At 41.7% G+C, this 21,141-nt stretch overlaps 1 protein-coding gene across 5 annotated transcripts in view; it reads left to right on the top strand.

The window, feature by feature from the left end:
- Window positions 1-21,141, top strand: part of cc2d2a (coiled-coil and C2 domain containing 2A) — a 210,618-nt gene that overhangs the window by 108,436 nt on the left and 81,041 nt on the right. For all 5 annotated transcript variants that reach the window (XM_060831773.1, XM_060831764.1, XM_060831753.1 and 2 more), the window contains 4 exons: window positions 8,443-8,583; window positions 11,212-11,368; window positions 13,409-13,644; window positions 15,699-15,876. In XM_060831773.1, the coding sequence (XP_060687756.1) occupies window positions 8,443-8,583; window positions 11,212-11,368; window positions 13,409-13,644; window positions 15,699-15,876 (712 nt within the window). The remainder of the gene's footprint in view (window positions 1-8,442; window positions 8,584-11,211; window positions 11,369-13,408; window positions 13,645-15,698; window positions 15,877-21,141) is intronic.

The following is a 21,141-nucleotide window of genomic DNA, read 5'->3' as shown; positions in this document are numbered from 1 at the left end:
TTAATGAAAAAGTTGAAGTTATACTTGAAGGGAGATATAGAGTAATGAGAAAGTTGTGTATGTGATAATGTTAAATTAACATCAACAGTCATGGGCAAGAATCTGAAAATAAACATAGAATAATCTGTACACGAGAAATAAAAGTGATGTACTTACCTAGAAGTGTAGAAGGGGCTATAATATTAAAAAAAATGGAGATTTATACAAATCTGTCAGAGTCTGATCTTAGGGTGGCATGATGATTCAGTGGTCAGCACTGCTGGCTCGTATTACCTGGGACCCAGGTTCAATTCCCAGGCCTTGGGTGACTCTCTGTGTGGAGTCAGCACATTCTCCCCATGCCTGTGTGGGTTTCCATGGAGTACTCCAGTTTCCTCCCACAGTACAAAGATGTGCAGTTTAGGTGGTTTGGCCAGACTAAATTCCCCATAATGTGCAGGATGTGCAGGTCAGGTGGATTGGCCATGGAGGTAGGATGGAGAACTGAGTCAGGGTGGGATGCTGTTTGGCAGGTCAGTCCAGGCTCAATTGGCTGAATGGTCTCTTGTCTGCATTGTGAAGATTCTTTGAATTAAAAATGTTTATTATTTTTGACTCACTGTAGAAACCCTTGAAAAACATTGCATTGAGTGTAATTGGATATTTAACTGCATACTAAATGTTGCTGAGAAACATATTCCTGCTGAGGAATATTTATGGTCCTGACAAATTGTTTCTGGAGTGTCATGTTTCCAACTTTTTAAGATATTATTTTAAGTTAGTTTATAATAAGGACACAAAGGTAGCAAGTGGGAGTAAAACAGTGATCAAAGCAGACATGTAGCTGAGTAGGTGTTAAAAGGAAACGTGTGCATGGAAACAGGGGACAGGGCTCAGATATTAAATAAATACTTTGGATCTTATCTAGAAGTGGAGAGAGCATGAGCTGGAAAATGTTAGCTATAATCAGTGATGCCCCAAAGGTGTCAATGAAGGATGACGAAGGAATTACCCCAGTGGATTGTATCTTTTTCAGTGGTGACAATCTGACCCACTCCACCCCATTGAGGTTATAGTCAAGTTCCTAACTGTGTACTGAAGTTACAGGCGTGTTTGGGATCTGGACCAGCAAAAGGCAAGTCGAGGTAACTCTGAAGGTGAATCGAAATGGAGTGATCCTGCATCCAGTTGCATTGCTACTAGGTCTTTTATGGGCAGCTCAAAGTCTAACACTCTTGTTGCAGACCTGTCTTTTACAAAAGGATCTCCAGCAGCATGCAGCAAAAAATAAGGAGCAACATGTGCATAGGAATGTAAATGTGATCAGGACTAAGCAGACCTGCAACTATCCACCCACCAAACCCTCTGCCAAACCAATTGGATCAAAGGAGGACTCTACAACAGGGAAGCAGTGTAAATCCTGCCAATGGCAAGAAACCACTGATAACACCCAGGGGCTCTTTAATTCAAATGGGTCAGACCAAAACAGTTTCTTAATCTAATACAGGTGAAACAATTTTTAATCACTACAGAGGTGCAGGAACAGCCCTAAGTACTGGAATGGTAAAAGACAAATGGTGAGGACAATTGGGGGAAAGAATGGGCTTTAAAATGAGTGTAAAGATCACTTCATTAATGTGCATAGTGTTAAATCCACTATACGATGTTTGAACCTTTGATTACCTGGCCAATATTAAAGCAGTTGTGTGTGATACTGCACCTTGCCTCTTAGCTCACAGTAGTAGACCAGGGACCATCGATCTCGTGAACTCTGGTCTGGATATTCTCTGTGAGCAGATGACTTCACTACCTCTAACATTCAGGAGTTGATGAATGAGCATTTCATCGTAGCAGATGTAATGTACAAAAATACTCTGCTCTGGTTAATTAACATGTTCTCCTTGCCTCCAAACCACGGGCAACTGGATGTCCTTCAGCAGCACCCGGGGCTGCTGCCATCTAGGCAGTGATTTCAACAGCATCGCTGCTGTAGCTAGACAATCTGGCGCTCCTAGAAATGGTAAAAGATGTCAGGCTGCACAACATTTTCAGCAATCCTGTAAGAAGCATCACTGTTTAGACTGGACTAGATCAGATTAGATTTTACGCTGCTTAGATACACCTGGTCAAGGCCAGATTGGTCTTTCTATTCCAGGATAGACTTCCTGTTTGTCTACTGTGTGCTCACAGTCAGATCTAACAATGTCCAGTTGGTTTTCTCTGACCCTTGGCGTCTGCTCCCTGACTGGTCTTCCTGGAGGAGACAAAGGGCTTCCAGAAGAACAAGGAAACCTACCTCAGGAAATATTGAGGAACTTAAAAGAGCTTCGAAAGGTTGGAGAACGGTGACAAGCCTCTTTGACTCTCCAGGATTCTAGTGGGAGGCAATCAGGGTGAGCATCAAGAGGTTCTACATCTTCAAAAGTGTTCAGAAAGTTACAGAGGAGCGGAAGGAAACGTGCTGATTCCAGGAAAGTACGCGCTATCTTCTCCAGCTGCAGTCAGTGGGGATTGATATCAATGAGGATCTCAGAGACATGAATGAGCAAGACTTATTCATGGTCTCAGAACCTCTGAGATCATCTCTGGTCAGAATTTATGGAGTGGGATGAGACATGCTTACATTTCTACTTCCAGAAGATACAGAGAGAACTCTGGGACGAACAGCCTGAAGGAAGAGAATGACTCGAAGTCATTGCAGTCCAACATTTTGAGAATCATTAAATCCTTTAATATAGACTATGATGTGAAATCCACAGATTACTGATTTCCCAGTAATTCCTGTCCTCTGTCACAAATCTGTACCAAGGTCTAGACAAACCACCAATACTGGCGGAACTATTAAGGCCCTTTGAGAAGAGTAAAATGATAAGTTATATTCATTTTTGTAGGACTTGATCAAGCAAAACCTGTTTGGAGGTGTTCAGAGTATGTTTCTGGCTGACAGCTTATCCGATTCCATCAGGAAAGGCTTTATTACCCACTTCCACAAGTGGGAGGGAGAAGAGGGAAGAATTTAGAAACCCATCTCGCTGCTGAATGTGGATTACCAACTTCTAGTCCAAAGCTAGCCGATGGGGTCAGGTGTTCTGTGGAGTCAGTGACTCACCCTGACCAGATTGTGCTGTACTTGGCAGGAAGATCTCTGAGAGACTTATGCTGCTCAGGGATACGATCTCCTATTGTGGGACGGGAGGTTGAGAGGTGACCCTGCCTCATTGGCCTGCACCAGGAGAAGGCCTTTGACAGTATATTGGTTGTGCTGCCTAAAATTGGGTTTAGGGAGGGAATCTGTAACTGGATTTGATTATACACAAACATCAGTTGCACAGTTACCATCAACATGTGTGGAAACAGAAAGCTTTTTGATCAAATTTGTGGTCAGACAGTGCTGCCCTCTTTCCTCTATTCAAATGTTGTATAGAGCTTTAGCCAGTCTGTCAGGAAGGCTGCAAGTGTGAAAGGGTGACTACTCCAGGTTTTTGGAGGCTCTCCAATCCCTGTACATAGATGACGGCACCATTTTCTGTTCGGGACAGTTGTCAGTGTGCAGATGCATAAGCATCTGTGACCAGAACAAACTGATCGCCAAAGCCCACATAAATCAAGGCATGAGCAAGGCCATGCTGTTTGAGAATCGATCCTCTGTCCCCATCACCATGAGGCCAGATTAAATGAAGCTACTGAGCAATATGGATCAGAGAGGCTGCAACATTAAAAACGGAAAGGAATAATTAGCCATGGTCTGACATCTGAGCACATGAGAAGGATGCTTTGTCTCCATTCCGGGTAAGAACCTGATCATTTAGTGCAAGGCCCTTCCCATGTTGCTATGCATGGTGCAGGCCAGACCCATTTCCCACTATGCATTGTGGCAATCACCCAGTCCACCTCCCCTTTATCTGGAGGGTGAAAATGGACCCTGTTCACAGTGATGCAATGTACAGCCCTCTAGGTAAAGGGGAAGAGAAAGAATCAACACAAACCTCATCCTGGTAACCACTTCTGGAGCAGCTTCTTCAAGCTGAGACCTTCAATATGCAAACACCAAGTTTGCTACCTGTCTCCAGTGTTTTGAAGGGTTTGACCACGTTATCATGGAAAGCTCCAGACAGTTAAATTATGCCATATCGCCTGACCCCCATGAGTAAGGTAATGCAGAAACTCTTTGTGACCACACCTTTATCAAGCGGTGATCAGCATGTAATGTCTCCTGAGGCCCAGAAGCAGAGGAGACAGTAGATCCTGTCAGTTCCTTCTCCAGTCTACCAGAGTCATTTGGGCTATGCCTCATCAGATCCTTTCTGCAAACCCAAAATCACACTCCTTCAGCATGCTTCCCTTAAGGTGACAGTGGTAGAGAAGAGACTATTATCTACCTCCTCATGGTATGTCCATTGCAGAAAAAGTCTGAAGAGAGATGCAGTAGCTTTTATTGAGGTTCATCCTGAGCAGCTTTGGAATGCTCAATGGACTCTTTCCAGGGCGCACCCTGAGACAAATATTATCTCTGCATCGTGGACCAGCCACTTCCTGAAAGACAATCCTTAATCTCTCTGAAGCTCGCTGCCAGGGTGAGGATTGTCCTTGGCGGAGTGTTGCGGACTGACACATTCCAAAGTACAGGACTGCACACTGAGGGATGTAGTAAAGTTTGGTGCAGCTTCTGTAAAGGTTTAATGGGAAAAGTTTGTGTCTAAGACCTTTCAGCCATAGTTTACCATGGAGCTGGAATTTTTTTAAAACCTTGGGCTGTGTACATCAGAGAATTCTGTTGTAGATTACGAGTGTTGAAATGGTAATAGCGTACGTCAGAGTGAAATGCTATGTGGAGAATTTTCCATTGATTGCATCAATTCTAATTTGTAATGTCTTGCACTGAGTCTGCATCTGTGATATGGGATGTATTCACATTGCTAAGTGTGAAGATTATAAAAATTGTACAAGTTGAATTTTCTTGAAAGTTGTCTAGTGTTTAAGTTGAAATGTTTTTGTTGCAAATTTTATGAGTAAAATTTTTTTGGGGGAAAAAGTGCTTGATATCTGACTACACCAAAGAAGTTGATGACCTCATCACAATGAGAGAGAGGAGATTGTTTTAAAGTCTGAGAGTTTATAATTGATGAATAGAAGTGCTGGAATAGATTAGGGAATAGATCAATGGAGAAACAGAGGCAGACATTTAAAGGGCTACTTCATAATGTTCAGAATAAGAACATTACTGCTGTAAAGAAACATTCTAAAGGGAAGTCCCACAATCTGTGGTCGACTAAAGTAGTTAAGGAAACATCAAACTGAAGTAAAAGTAATTTAACTACTTAAAGGTAAGTGGCAGGTCAGATGATTGGACAGAATATGTAGGATGATTAAATGGTTAAACAGAAGGACAAAATTACAGAATGAAAAGAAGCTAATTAATGTAAAACAGAAAGCAAGAATTTGTACAGGTACTTAAAAATGTAAAGGGTAAGAATCGTGAGCATTGGTCCTCTGGAGAACGAGAATGAAGAGTTGATTGTAGATATGAAGGAAATGGGCAAAAGGAGAAAGGAACTTAATGAAATTACAATCAAGAGGGAAGCAGCATAAATCAAACTGATGGGGCTGCTGTCTGACAAATCTCTGGGTCCAGCTGGATTTCATCCAAGGATCTTTAAAGAAGTGACTAATGAGCTAGTAAATGCATTGTTGTTAATTCTTCAAAAGTCTGTAGTTTCAGAAAAGGTTCAATTAAACTGACAAGAAACAAATCTAACCCCTCTATTCAAGCAGAGAGGGAGGTTGAAAACAAGAACCTGTTGGAGAGTTAACTTGATGTCTGTTGTGGAGAAAGTGATTGAATCAACATTAAGGAAGTTATAGTGGGCACTTGCAAAGACTCATATAGCATTTTGAAGTTTCTGGTTTTATATCCTGCATCCTTCTCATTCTGTTAAGGATTTAGCTTTCTATTGGTCCAATAATCTTCACCTTCATGTCCTGTTCAACTCTTCAAAGGCTTTAGTTTTGTTTCTATTTTCTTTGAAACCTGGACTTCTTCCACTTGCTGCTTTCATAGTTGTTTGGCTTCTTGTGTATGTCTTGCTTGGATTGTTCATTGGAACATTGTTTTGGCATTTATTCCCGAAAGGTCAGTTTCATGAATGATCTGCAGTTCCTATATATGTGCTGTGCATCTCCACCTGCCCTTTAAGGTATAGAGTCATAGAGATGTAGAGCATGGAAACAGATCCTTTGGTCCAACTAGTCCATGCCGACCAGATATCCCAACCCAATCTAGTCCCATCTGCCAGCACCCGACCCATATCCCTCCAAACTTTTCTTATTCATACATCCATCCAAATGCCTCTTAAATGTTGCAATTGTACCATCCTCCACCACTTCCTCTGGCAGCTCATTCCATACACGTACCACTCCGTGTGTGAAAAAGTTGCCCCATAGGTCTCTTTTATATCTTTCCCCTCTCGCCATAAACCTATGCCCTCTAGTTCTGGTCTCTTAGCGTTATTTTGAGCTCAAGTCCAGTTTCTCGATAGCTGCCACTGCTGAGCTTGATGTACTTTATGTTTGATCGCATCAGATCTTCCTAGAAACTGGCAGTCATTTAAATCAGATTGATACAAAGTTTGTAGTTCATCTAGCTTCCTGTTCCTTTCAGCTCTTTTTTAATCTTTGCAAGCTGAGCAAAGACTTCTTCATCTCAGTTGATATTTTCAAATTTGTATTTATCCCCAACCTGTAGTTCAGGCTTTTCCTCTTGTGATTTCATTTTTTTCTTCACGACAGAAGCTGAGATTTTAGTTTCACTAATTGAGAAGAATGTGAAATGGGAACATTGGAACTTGAGTCAGCTATTCAGCCCATTGAGCCCGCCCTGCCTTTTAATATAATTGTGGTTGATTGAATACTCAATCCTTTTACCCACATCATCCCCTTACCCCTGTGTACCATTGGCAATCAGAAACTTATCTATCACTGTACATACACAAAGCCTAAGATTCCACAGCCATCTGTGGTTGAGAATTCCAAAGATTCACAACCACAAAGAATTTAAAAAAATCTTCTCCTCTCTAATCAAAGTGGTATTTCTCTTATTTTGAGCCCCGGGTTCTAAACCTGCATCTACCCTGTCTATGTCATTAAGTATATTGTAAGTTTTAGTGAGGTCACCTCATTCCTCAAAAATCTAGAGAATACAGACACTGTTTGACCAACTCTCCTCACAGGAAAGTCCTGCCACCATGGTGAACCTTTGTCCCTTAGTGGCAGTAATATCTTTCCTGGGACAAGAAGACCAAAACTTCATACACTACTCCAAGTCTGGCCTAATCAAGCTCCTATACAATTGAAGCAAGGCTTTATTACTCCAGTAGTTTTATTTTTTCCATTCTTCTTTCTTTTCAGTTATGCCAGTGTTTCTTGAATAAGAACTGTAGTCTATGTTATGTCTCTTGTTATTCGACTGATTCGTGAATTGTGACTGGTGTAAGATGGTGGCATTCTTGTGGGGTCTGCCTGCACTTGCTGGTCCAGCAGCAGTCTAAAGAGGACAATCTAAAACATCCAACTGAATCGATTGCTTTTGCATTTGAAAATGATTGTTTCTAAACATGATACTGGTGAACTATCATATGCTGACAGTTTGCTTTCGTAGGCTTGACTTTGTGCGTGAATGCATGTGGTTTGAAATTTTCAGGAACACTATAATAGTACTGAACCTTATGTCCATCCTAGCAAAGAATAATGAGTCTCCAGTTTTCAGAAGACAAATATGTTCAAGTTTTGCAAATGTTTTAGATCATGTGATTGCCAGGCAGACTCTCAACAATGTGTATATGCAACAGATAGAAAGCTTAAAGGTGAACTCTGTTAAGGATGTTGGCAAGATACTCGTACAACAGAAAATGCTGCCAGTACTCAGGAAGTCTGTCAGTATCTATGGAAAGTGAAACTGTTAACATTTCAGTTCTCTTAGTTCTGATAAAAGGCTACAAATCTGAAATGTTAATTCTATGCATCCCTCCATGGATACTCCCAGACCTGCTGAGTATTAGTATCATTTTCTGTTTTTATTTTCTTCCAGTCTTTTACTAGAAAAATTAAGGCATCAAGTGTTGGAAGTTGATTGTATAGTAAATTAATGTGCTATCAATTTTAAAATATTTACTAGTGTTTGAATTCAATAGTCAGATCAAATAGGCACATTTAAGCTCACAAAATGACTCGTGGCATAGGTTCTGTCATTTTTCTTGGTCAGATGTTACTGCAGGATCCTTAACAATACGATGGTATCATTTGGAAACCAGCAATGCAAAGGGATGGAAGGTCTCACTAAAATCTAGACATTAACACTATTACACCAGACTAATGTTCAATGAATGGTTGCAAGAGTGGAATTTTTTTCATTCAGTTCAAGTTAGTTGTGACCATAAGCTAATAATCAGTCCAAATGTCATTTCACAGAACAACCCGACGAATGTGTCACATGGAACAGGAGAAAGATTGGACTCTGCTGAAGAACCTTATCAAAGTGTGGAAAGACATCAAGTCACTCAGAGAGTTCCAGAAATTTACTAATACGCCTGTAAAACTGTGTCTTAGAAGGTAAACTTCTGACAATTTTTACTATCCTTATATGTTATTTCTAATATGCTTCATTGGGCACTTTGGCCTAGAGCTTATTTTACAATGTTGTAAAAAGCATGACCATCTCAGACACCCTTCTTTACCTCAGTCCCTGCCTTCCATCAAGAAGAAAAGTCAGACAGTCCCCAGGTTGTGAACATGTTCCATTCTCTAATCTGTTTGCAAATCGATTGGTATCATGCAAGTCAGAGCATAATGCAGGGCAATATAAAATAGTTGTTTGTAAGTACAAGGAAACGCTTGTATGTCAGGTCTTTACAATTGCATCACTGACGAGATGGCACTTCTAAATACAAGAATCCTTAAGTCAGATGTTTGTAAGTTGGAGACCCCTAGATAGTGAGCAGAAAGTTGAGGAAACTCAACAAAATATTAAATCAGTTAAATTTCTATTTTGATTAAATTGAAGTTACTGAGGAGGAAAAATAGCAAATGGAAAGAAGTTATAACGCAGGGACCAGATGGTGCAAATCAATGATTGACAAAACCCATGATGAATGTGAACATTAGGATTTATAATGGAAGAGCTTAACACAAATGTCTGCCAAAAATGTGATGGAAATAGCACGCAAATGTTAGATATATAGAATGATTCCGATATTGAAATGCGTACATGCATCTGCTGATCCCTATGATGAAATTACAACATCACAATCATTTCCAGATACTATCTGTAATAAATTATTACAACATTTTGGGTAGTGGGGCAGGGAAAAATTATTGAACCAGGTCATTGGTATTCAGTTTAAGGTTTCCATTATTGAATCAAGGTCTGGAAAACAAATCAAACGACTTGTCACATCTGTTTGAATTTGTCTAGCTTGCAACTCATTACCATGTCCAATAGTGTAGCAATTGATTCCAACACATGCCAGTATTCAAAGGATGTACGGTTTTCTCTTCCCAGTTATATCAATAACGTAGGTCTTCTCTGAAGTCTGACCTCTGGCAGCTGGAAAAATTCTGCAAAGCTAGCCAGTGCCACAGACTGAGTATAACCAGACAATTGGATGGGCTGGCTGAATACAATACATAATCCTTCAACAGAGTTTTCCAGTATCTCTGTAGGATGAGTAATGTTTATATAATGTTTTCTGAAGTGGGTGGCACACTGGGATCACAAGCTCAGATAACCGTGTGGTAGACTATTATATTTACCATGATTCTTGGGTAGGTCTGGACCCAGAGTATTTGCAGCCTATAAGATCAAATCAAACATCACATTTGATTTCAACCTCCTTTTCCTAATATGCTCATATGTTCAGCTACCAGCTGGGATTGTTGAATATAAATCAGGAGTGAATTCCTATCAGATATTCCCTGCCTTGCTGCACAATTACACTTATGCTGAGAATAAATCACCATAGATTCTGAAGCTTTTTAGATTTTTAAAAATTTAATTTGGACTTTGTTTTGAAGAGTGTAACAGTAAGTCCATTTCAGTGGTTAGGTCAATTTTCCAGAGGGGGAGAAAAAGACAAAACAAATGACCTTTGAAGCACATATCCTGCATTCACTCTACGCTTGACTCATGGATTATGCTGTGAGAGTATAGAGGCTTTGCAACTGTCCCAAGCAATCACTTGGAACAGACAGGAAGCTACATGTCTTTTCCCTTTCAGGGTATGTTTTGCAATTGAGCCGAGCAGACCTGAGACCTTAAATGCTGAGTACAACGAATGCTGGAAATCTGAAACATACACAGAATGCTGGAGAAACTCAAGGAAGTTCTGAATAAGAATCATACTGGACTTGAAAGGTTAACTGTGTTTCTCTCCCTACAAATTCTGCCAGACCTGCTGAGTTTTTCCACCATTCTCTGTGTTTGTTTCAGACATGACACTTGCCTCAATCATTCTATTAGTTATATGTCCTGCTTACCCAGCATTCCTTAAAGGAACATTACAGGCCAATCCTGAGGGAAATGGCCAGCCTTTGCTTGCCCCATTCCACCCAGCAGTTTTCCAACAGGCAGCCTATGGCAGTATGGAGGTGTCAGAAGTTCACTGCTTTTTAAAGTGAAGACCAAGAATCAATATCAACCTGGTCTTGGGACTTGATTGTTCAAATGTGTGGACTACCTTCTGTGTCTGTTTAAGAACGTAGGAGCGGAAAAAGACCATTTGGCCCATCGATCCTGCTGCGCCATTCAGTAAGATCATGGCTAATCTTTTTGTGGAATCAGCTCCATTTACCCACCCGCTCACCATAACCCTTAATTCCTTTACTGTTCAAAAATCTATCTTTGCCGTAGAAAATTCAACAAGGTAGCCTCAACTGCTTCACTGGGTAGGGAATTCCACAGATTCACAACTCTGTGGGTGAAGAAGTTCCTTCTCAACTCAGTCCTAAGTCTGCTCCCCCTTATTTTGAGATTATGCCCCCTAGTTCTACTTTCACTTGCCAGTGGAAACAATTTCCTTGATTCTATCTTATCGATTCCCTTCATAAGTTTATATGTTTCCTTAAGATCACCCTTCCTTCTTCTAAATTCCAATGAAAACAGACCTAGTCTACTGAATGATTCTAACAGGGTTTCGCCCTAAAATATTTTTTTTAAAAATCAAGTATATGCCAATATTGCAGGCAAGAGATTAACCGGAAAGCTGATGAAATAAATTATGAACGTGAAATCCAAACTGAGGTCGCGGAACTTATGGAAGACTACCAAGAAGAATATGAGAATAAACTAGTGGAATATAAAAAGAAGTATGAAGAATGGAAGGCCTGGAGAAAGGCGAAGGTTTGTGTTTGTGCTTTTGTCTTGCCTGCCAATTATGATTATTATAAATATGGTTAACTACAGTTAGATTAATGTCTGATTAAAAGGCACATTTCATTCCAGGTTACTGGTTCACAAGGCTATTTTGGCTCTGTCTATCTGCTACATGTTTAGTTCATTCTCTTTAAACAGAATGCATTTGTTTATGACCAACATGCTTACTGCCTGAGGGAAGAATGAAATGTCTCTTTTTCATTAAGGCATTGATTGCTCCTCCACCACACCCATTATGAAATTAGCCGGGCGACATGAAGCAATCACCTGGGTTTTATGAACTGATAATCAGCTTATTCAAGTTCAACAAAAATCTAAGAGAATCGCAGCCTGTAAATTCCCCTTTCTCCAATTTACACAAAGCCTAGATTCTTTTTCCCACCTGCAGTTTTAGGAACTTCAGACAGAAATCCAAACATGTATTTAGAAGAATAAATAGAATCTATCTTTTGTTTTTACTTTTCAGTTGTCATGCTTGAGATCATGTTTGATTGATATTGCTGTCTATAGATAGTAATTGAGATGTTTCCCAGTGTCACGATATTGATTAGGGGTATGGTTAGCCCAGTTGGCTATGCAGAGTAACAGCAACAGCGTGGGTTCAGTTCTCGCACTGGCTGATGTTAGCATGAAGGTCTCTCTCTCTCAACCTCTCCTTTGTCTGCGGCATGGTGACCTTCAGGTTTAACCACACCAATCACCTCTCTCTAATTTAGAGAGCAGCCCTATGGTCTTGTAGGACTAAGATGTCTTAATACCAAGGATGTTGCCTGGGGATGGTGAGAGATTGGACAGACTGGGGTTGTTTTACTGAGCACAGGAGACTGAGAGGGGGCATGATTGAGATGTATAACATTATGAGGGCAGAGATCAGATAGGTGAGAAGAAACGTTTCCCCTTAATGGAGGTATCAGTGACCAGGGGGTACGGTTTTAAGGGGTAGGGGGCAGAAATTTTAGAGGAGATGTGAGGAATAACTTTTTCATCCAGAATATGGTGTGAATCTGGAACTCACTGTTTGTAAGGTAGAGGCAGAAATCCTCATAACATTTGAGGAGTATTCAGATGTTCGCTTGCGATGTGAGCAATGCAGACAATGGACCAAGTGCTGGAAATGACAGAAGAATAGTTAGCTGGCTGTTATTGATCGGCAGGGATACAATGAATCAAAGGACCTTTGTTCTGTGCTGGAGATCTCTGATTCTGATGGGCAGAGTGCACTGGAAATCAAGCTTCACTATTCCACAAGTCATCACAAACCTATATAAGTGACCAGTTTAATCACTGAGAAGTTTAATATGTCTAACTATAACCATTATCACAAATTTTAAAAAAACTCACATCAGCTTTAATCAATAAACAAGAAAACATACCTATTTGTTTAATAAGTGGCAAAACGGATTATTATTTACTAAAACATAAAATAAATTATATTCCCTTTAAAATCCCAACACACTCATATTCATTCACAAATTGGATGGAAAGGCTGTTTTGCAGAAATATTATGGCTGGAAAATGCAGAAGCACCAGATTGGGATGAGGTGTCCTTCTCACAGTTCCTTTGGTTGCCGGGGATGACAGCACGTTGCTGTCGACCGCATTGACTGTCAGGTTGCCCCAGATTTTTGCTTACATTAGAAATTCTTCCTTTTCGGAGTCATTTAGTGTTGGTTTCCTTCCACCCACACAGTGAGAGAGAGAGACTTTTTGTAGGGATTGGAAGATGGGAGTGCAGCTGCTTTCCCCTCAACCCTGTGACAAACTGTAACGTAACCAATCAAAAGCTGCTTTTAGGAAATTTTTAGCCCAAAGAAACGTGGTACCAGCATGCCTCTCCAAAGTATCAAATCTAGTTAAGAACTCATCAGTAAACATTACGCTATTTCATTTTTCCTTCAAATTATTTTTTACAAATTCTCTATCACAGCAGTCCAAATGTCCATTGTCTAAACTTATATTTATTTTTTAAAAAATTAATCCTGATACTAGACTCCTGTCATTTGATAGAAAACAAAGAAGAAAAAGAAGAAAAGTTCTGATGAGCAGGAGACTGATGATACAGAAGAGAGTTCAACGTTTGAGGAATTTCCAAAGCCTGATCCTCCAGAACCAGTGGATGTTTCACTTGTCGAGCAGCAAGTTCGAACAACAGCAGCTAGAATTCGTCGTAAACCAGGAGAACCTGTTCTGATTCCTGAACTGAGTATGACAGCCACTGTCACACCTACAAACCAGTGTCCAAGGTAATGGCATGTTCCTGGTTTTCTGATGAACAGCTAGAAAGAGAGAAGTGAAAAGGCTTATACCAGAATGTTGCGCCTTTTGAATTATCAAATTTATAGAATACATGATAGCTGTGCTGAGATGATTCACTTCAAAGTAATCTCTGCGTATTAAAAAAATTCCCTGTGCACACTTCCTACAGAACATGGCTCTTGATTTGTCACGGCTTTTCACACTTTTAGAACTCTTTGTCATAAATTTTTAGATTTGCAGCTATAAAAGTTTTATTTTCTTCAAACATGTTGGAGATTGTATGACCTGACTACTGAGATCCAACAGCTTGTTCAAAACTTAATTTTCCTGACGAACTGATATTTTTCATATTGAAGGAAAAGATTCAGAGCAGGCCTGCATCAACAACGCCCTTTTATCATCAGAGGTTCCTAGAAGTTGTCTCTCCATTTTTGATGCACTTTGTTCTATTTTTCCTTCATTCAGTTCTAGTCTGAGAAAGTCTGCGGCTCAGCTGAGGTTATTTATAGAACCATAGAATCCCTATAGTGTGTAAACAGGCTCTTCAGCCCAACAAGTCCACACCGACCCTCCGAAGAGTATCCCACCCCCTATCCTATTACTCTACATTTACCCCTGACTAATGCACCTAACCTACATATCCCTAAACACTACAGGCAATTTAGAATGGCCAATTCACCTAACCTGCACATCTTTGGATTGTTGGAGGAAACCAGAGCACCCGGAGGAAACCCACACAGACACTGGGAGAATGTGCAAGCTCCACACAGACAGTCACCCAAGGCTGGAGTCAAACCCAGGTCCCTGGCGCTGTGAGTCAGCAGTGCTAACCACTGAACCACCATGCCATCCCACTTAAAAATGATAAGCTCTTTCTGGAGCAGCATCCAGATAGGATTATTAGGAGCAGATTTTGTTTGGTAAGTTATGGCCACAAGCTCGTGTCCTTCCATTCAATGTACAATAAAAGCTGTGTACATTGTGATTGTACTTGTGAATTTGCCTATCCACTCCAAAGAGTAAGTAGCAACAAAATTTAACATTAACTGGCAAATTCTTGATTTTTATACTATATTTTAACAAGCCCTGCAGAAACTGAAGTCTTGCAAATATGAAGAGATAACTTTCCCTACTTTATAGGAATGCTGCAAATGTATTGAGGAGAGCAATTCATAAGAATGGTTCAGTGATGAGAAACTTCAGTAATGAGGATAAATTGAATAGATTGGACGGTTCTCCTTGGAGAGAAGTTGTCTAAGAGGAGATTTGATTGAGGTTTTCGTAATCATGAGCAGCTGGATAGAGTGGGTGGTGAGAAGCTGGTCCCTGTTGTAAAAGGAATGAGAGGTCACAGATTTACAATGATGTGCAAAAGAGGCAAGAATAACGTTAGAAAATAAAATTCATTCATTCAGCATGCTGTGGAGTGAGAAGAGCATTAGATTAGAAATGGAACATTGGATTTAACTTTATGATGAAGTGATGCAGATGGTAATAGATTATAAACTATCTTCAATTTGGTGAAGAGATCAAGTTATTACAAAAATGATAAAACTGACATGGATGTGGTGGGCCGAAAGGCATCAAACTCTACGCTCTCATTCTCAGTAGTTCTTTTGTAATTTGGAGCAAGTAATGTGAATGTCTAACTTTTTTTTATTCATTCACAGGATGAGGGTGTCACTAGTTAGACCAGTGTTTATTGCCCATCTAATTGCTGAGATCAGAAGAACTAAAAATTTCTGAAAATGCACAATAGCTTTTTAATATTCTGTTATGTTAAAACATTTTCTGTTCTAGATTCTTGTAGAAAATTGAGTAGTATTTGAAAAGATTACTTTGGTTTTACCTTGCTGTGGAATTTTTAAATTGAAGATTGTGTAACTTTCCTTCAAGTATAATGGCTTTTTTAAAAATGTGCGTTCACTGTACACTTTGCTTACCTCTAGTATATTCCCATCCAATTTTTGTTTGCTCTACTTTGTAGAGCAAAGTAAGTCAAAATTTAGTAAAAATCTATGAAAATATGTTTTCTTCTCAGAGGAGAACAGCTGCGAAGGCAAGATGTACAGAGGTCCACCCTGTATGCCAAAATTATTTTTAACAACAAAGAGGTCTCCAGAACCAGCAGCCAAACATTATCTGCTGACTTCAGGATTCATTTTGGACAAATATTCAATGTGCAAATAATCAACTGGCCCGAAAGCATAAAGATCCAGGTATTTGTACAGGAGCAGTTCTCCGAGTTGAATGGGTGCTTCTTAATATTTACTTGAATACATTGGGCGGAATCTTTTTATAGGGGTCTGAGTGATGTGGACTATGGGGGGATGTATGGCAAAATCGGGAACAAGTGCAATGAGGCACATCTCAATATCTAGCTCTATATTTTGCAATCGGTGTGATGTGATTCTCGCTAGGCAATGGCGAGGTGTCAGTTGATGGTTATTATTATTTGTGAGACCTGTTTTAATGTTGTATGGTTGCCTCATTAATATTCACACTCCCATCTCACCAAACTCACCAAGCAAGCTAGACATCAGAAAAACTCAACAAGGAAACCAGAGTTAGCCTCTGGTGAATTCAACTTGCTACTTCTTCCAAACAATCTCCATGTTGGACACAGAGCACCAACGTCTGTCCACATACTCCCACATCCACGGATATTGGTATCCAGCACGTGCCAGCATTTAAGAACTCTTGTGGCACATCTCCAATCCACTTGCAAGTCGCTACTGCACTTCAGTGCTGAATTGCAAACTTCACCAGCAAGTATTATTGTAGTGCGGCTGCAAGGACACTGTGCTCAGGGACACTTACCCAGTTCATGGACTTGGCCTGTGCATCTCTGGGCTCTTCACAGTGAGTGAGGGAAGATGTTCTAGGCATTAGTGAGAGTGCTATGGCATGAACCTTGCTGAGTGAAGGGTACCGTAGCAGCAATAGGGTGAGTATGAAGTATTAAAAAGCAGATGTGCAACTTACCCTGTCAGACATTGACCTTCTTCCTATAATGGTATGAATTCCTCTTGAGCACCGAGACTCCCATATTCTAGGGAGCACTCGCGGACCAGGCTGACATGATCTGGTGTTGTAGGCTCCACTGGTCTTGGGGGATGAACAAGGCCCCTCCAGTGCACTACCCTATCCAGCAGGACCTCTAGGGACCCTGCCTGCAAAGCTAGGTCTGCTGTGTCTGGAGAAAAATATTCGGAACTCTGTACTGACAGAGGGCTCTTAAACGATTCTGCAGGCTTAAGGGATGGGAGTGAATTCTGGACTGACCACTGAGTAGCGAGTTGTTCCAGGAATAGTGTGTGGTCAGGTGGGGCAAGGATTGGACTTGAGAGATGTAATGGGGTGGGGCAGTAATTAATGAGGAGAGATTGATGAGACACAGTGAGAGAACCTGTTAGTCCTTGCAGCACAAATCTCTACAAAATATCCAGCTCAACTCAAACTTTGCCAAAGCAACTGTAACATTCAGCCATTACTGTTTTTTTTCTTTTGTTTCCCTTATGTTAATGCATATTACTCTTGATTATTTGTCATGTGCCAGCTTTAATCTTGATCCATGGCTCAATCCTGTTCTGTTCTCATCTCACGATCATTAATCTACATGTTCTAACGAGAGTCTTTGGGACGTAAACAGCAGCTGATTTTATCTCTGAGTCCTGTGACTAGAGCTTACATCATATTGCCTCCCAGCAGAGACCAGTGATGAGATTTGGCATCCTGATGGTTAGAATTGCTCAAAGACACAAAAGGATTGTTTCAGAAAGGTAGCAGAAGAAAATGCTCAAAGTTTGGAGAAAATAAATTCTATACCAACGAATAGTGTATTGGCATAAATCTAAATATATCCAGTTGCCTTGCTTTGAGCAATAATTTCACGTGAGTAGTCCGTTCAACCCCTAAGGGGCATTCTGTTGGATCAGGGCTGATCTTCACAACTCCATCTACCCCTGACAGTTGAGGACCGAATGAATAATGAGATAAGGGAAACGGACAAGAGATCAGCCACTATTGAATGGATTGTTGGAATAGGCTTGTTTAATCTACTTCATCTTCAGTTTCCCCACTGGTGGCCTGTAGAACTTCCTTTCCAGACCCTTTGACCAGTTTATTGCTCAAAAATGCATTTACCCAATTTTAATTTGAGAAAAATGAAGAACTGGGGTTCGAGTTCAATTTTATTAAAACAATTGCAAGTTAAATAAACCCTTGAGCAACAAATTAAATTAAACCTTGTCCCAAAGCTGACTGCCTACACACCTCTCTACAGTCAACCCTGCCTCAGCTGAGGGCCACACTCTCTCAGAATTGCAAAGGACCCACTCTGTACTACATCCTCAGGAGAATTCATACTCTCAACAAACAGTATTTCAATTCTATGTCAAACATCAAAGACTGTAAGTACAACGAAATTTTATCTACCCACCTCCATAACCAGCGCTCCTCAAGCATTCCAGAAGATTCTCCTGGCCTCGGAAACTACTCAGACGCAATTAACCATGCGGCTGATGCAGCTGCCACCCCCACGCTAATTGATGATGTCACTTCCGCCCCATCATGGCCACTCCCACAACCATTTCCACCCCTCACAATTCCTCATACATCACATGTGACATCACTTCTGCCTCTCACATCATCACTGATGCCACATGCTCAGTGACTTCCGCTACCCCTACTGACATGGTCACCACCACTTCCGCCCCCACCAGCGCCACTCACCTGCATTCTGCTGACACTCCCCCCACAGACCCCACTGTTACAATCGCCACGCACCAGAACCCCGAGGGGAACACCACCCCTGCTCATGACTCCACCCCCATTCCCCCACCACCACACCCACTCCAGTTACAGGTTCCGCCCCCACTCCCAGCTCCACAACCACACCAGATCCCAGCTCCAAGCCCTGCCGTGTTTTCACCATCCCTCCAGACCTCCTCCTCACTGAAAACGAACAATCAGTCCTCAGCAAAGGACTCACCTTCATCCCCCTCCATCCACGCTTCAATTAATTTAATACACGGCGTGACGTCGAACAGTTCGTCCGTTGCCTCCACCTCCAAGCTTACTTTCACAATCAGGATTCCCGCCCACCTTCCGAGGACCCCTTCGCCCACCTCCAACACACTGCATCCAACTGGATACCCTGCGCTGGCCTATGACCTGCCCTTGACCTCTTCATTTCCAACTGCTGCCAGGACATTAACCGCCTCAACCTGTCTACCCCCTCCCCCACTCCAACCTCTCACCCTCACAACGCGCAGCCCTCCAATCCCTCTGCTCCAATCCCAACCTCACCATCAAGCCAGCAGATAAAGGGGGCGCAGTGGTAGTCTGGCACACTGACCTCTACACCGCTGAAGCCAAACGCCAACTTGAGGACACCTCTTCCTACTGCCCCCTCGACCATGACCCCACCCCCCATCACCAAACCATCATCTCCCAGACCATACAGAACCTCATCACCTCAGGAGATCTCCCACCCACAGCTTCCAACCTCATAGTCCGGGAACCCTTCACTGCCTGTTTCTACCTCCTTCCCAAGATCCACAAGCCTGACCACCCTGGCCGACCCATTGTCTCAGTATGCCCCTGCCCCACTGAATTTCTGTCTATCTACCTTGACTCTGTCCTATTCCCCCCAATCCAGGAACTCCCCACATATGTTCGAGACACCACCCACGCCCTCCACCTCCTCCAAGACTTCCGTTTCCCCAGCCCCCAATGCCTCATCTTCACCATGGATATCCAATCCCTCTACACCTCCATCCGCCATGACCAGGGCCTCCAAGCCCTCCGTTTTTTCCTCTCCAGACGTACCCAACAGTACCCTTCCACCGACACTCTCATTCGTTTGGCTGAACTGGTCCTCACCCTTAACAATTTTTCCTTTGAATCCTCCCACTTCCTCCAGACCAAAGGGGTAGCCATGGGCACATGTATGGGACCCAGCTATGCCTGTCTCTTTGTTGGCTACGCTGCTCCTTGGATGCTGCCTGAATTGCTGTACTCTGCCAGCACCACTAATCCAGAATCTGGTTTCCAGCATCTGCAGTCATTGTTTTTACCTTCGGTCCAACTCGTCAATGCCAATCAGATATCCTAAATTAATCCAATCCCATTTGCTAGCATCTGGCCCATATCCCTCTAAACCCTTCCTATTCATGTCCCCATCCAGATGTCTTTTTAATGTTGTAACTGGACCAGCCTCCACCACCTCCTGTGGCAGCTCATTCCAATCATGCACGACTCTCTGTAAGAAAACGTTGTCATTAAATCCCACTTAAATCTTTCCACTCTCATCTTAGATCTATGCTCTCAAATGTTGGATTCTCCTACTCTGTGGAAAAAAATCCTTGGTGATTCACACTATCCATACCCTTCATGATTTTATAATCATCTATAAGGTCAACACTCAGCCTCTGATTTTGCAAAGAAACAGCCCACTCTCCTCCTGTAGTTCAAACCTTACAACCTGGTAACAGCCTTGTAAATCATTTCTGAACCTTCCCAAGTTTCACAATATCTTTCCAACAGGACGGAGAACAGAATTGAATGTAGTATTCCAAAAGTGGCCTAACTAATGTCCTGTACAGTCCCAACTCCTATACTCAATGCACTGACCAATACAGGCAAGCATACAAAATGCCTTCTTCTATCCTGAGTATCTGGGACTCCACATGCAAGAAACTATGAACTTGCACTCCAAGTCTCTTTCCTCAACAACATTCCCCAGGATCTTACCGTTAAGTATATAAGTCCTGCTCTGATTGGTCTTTCCAAAATGCAGCACCTCACATTTATCTAAATTAAACTTCATCTGCCACTCCTTGGCCCACTGGACCCTCTGAGCAAGATCCTATTGTACTCTGAAGTAACTTTCTTTGCTGTCCATGACACCTCCAATTTTGATGCCATCTGCAAGCATACTAAGTATCCCTCCTATGTTCAAATCCAAATCATTTACATAAATGACAAAAAGCAGTGGACGCAGCACTGATCCTTGTGGCACACCACTGGTCCCAGGCCTCCAGTTTGAAAACGACACTCCACCACCACCTTCTGTTTTTACATTCAAGCCAATTTTATATTCAACTGGCTAGCTCTCCCAGATTCCATGTGATCTAACCTTGTTAACCTGTCTAGCAGAGAGGGTTTACTTTTAGGAAAATGATATGGGCATGGAATGCCAATCCTGCCTGTTGATCCTGGAGTCTCCGGGAACTGAAGATAGATCTTCACCACTGCTAGCAAACTTGGAGGCTTATTCAAATCCAAAGTGGTTTCTGAATGTTTCTGTATCAGTCCTATATTTGAGGATGGGAGAAAAGATTTTTTGACTGAGAACCAGGAATCCTTCAATTGGATAGTGAAAAGCCTGTCTATTCTCCAATTCCCATGGGAATGTCGTGCCTGTGAGGATTGGCCTGTTGAACAACCACTTAGCTGGAATGATGAAACTGAGGAAGAGT

Source organism: Hemiscyllium ocellatum, chromosome 1, assembly GCF_020745735.1.
Source record: "Hemiscyllium ocellatum isolate sHemOce1 chromosome 1, sHemOce1.pat.X.cur, whole genome shotgun sequence".
Taxonomy (NCBI): Eukaryota; Metazoa; Chordata; class Chondrichthyes; order Orectolobiformes; family Hemiscylliidae; genus Hemiscyllium; species Hemiscyllium ocellatum.
This window is presented reverse-complemented; position numbering and strand designations above follow the sequence as displayed.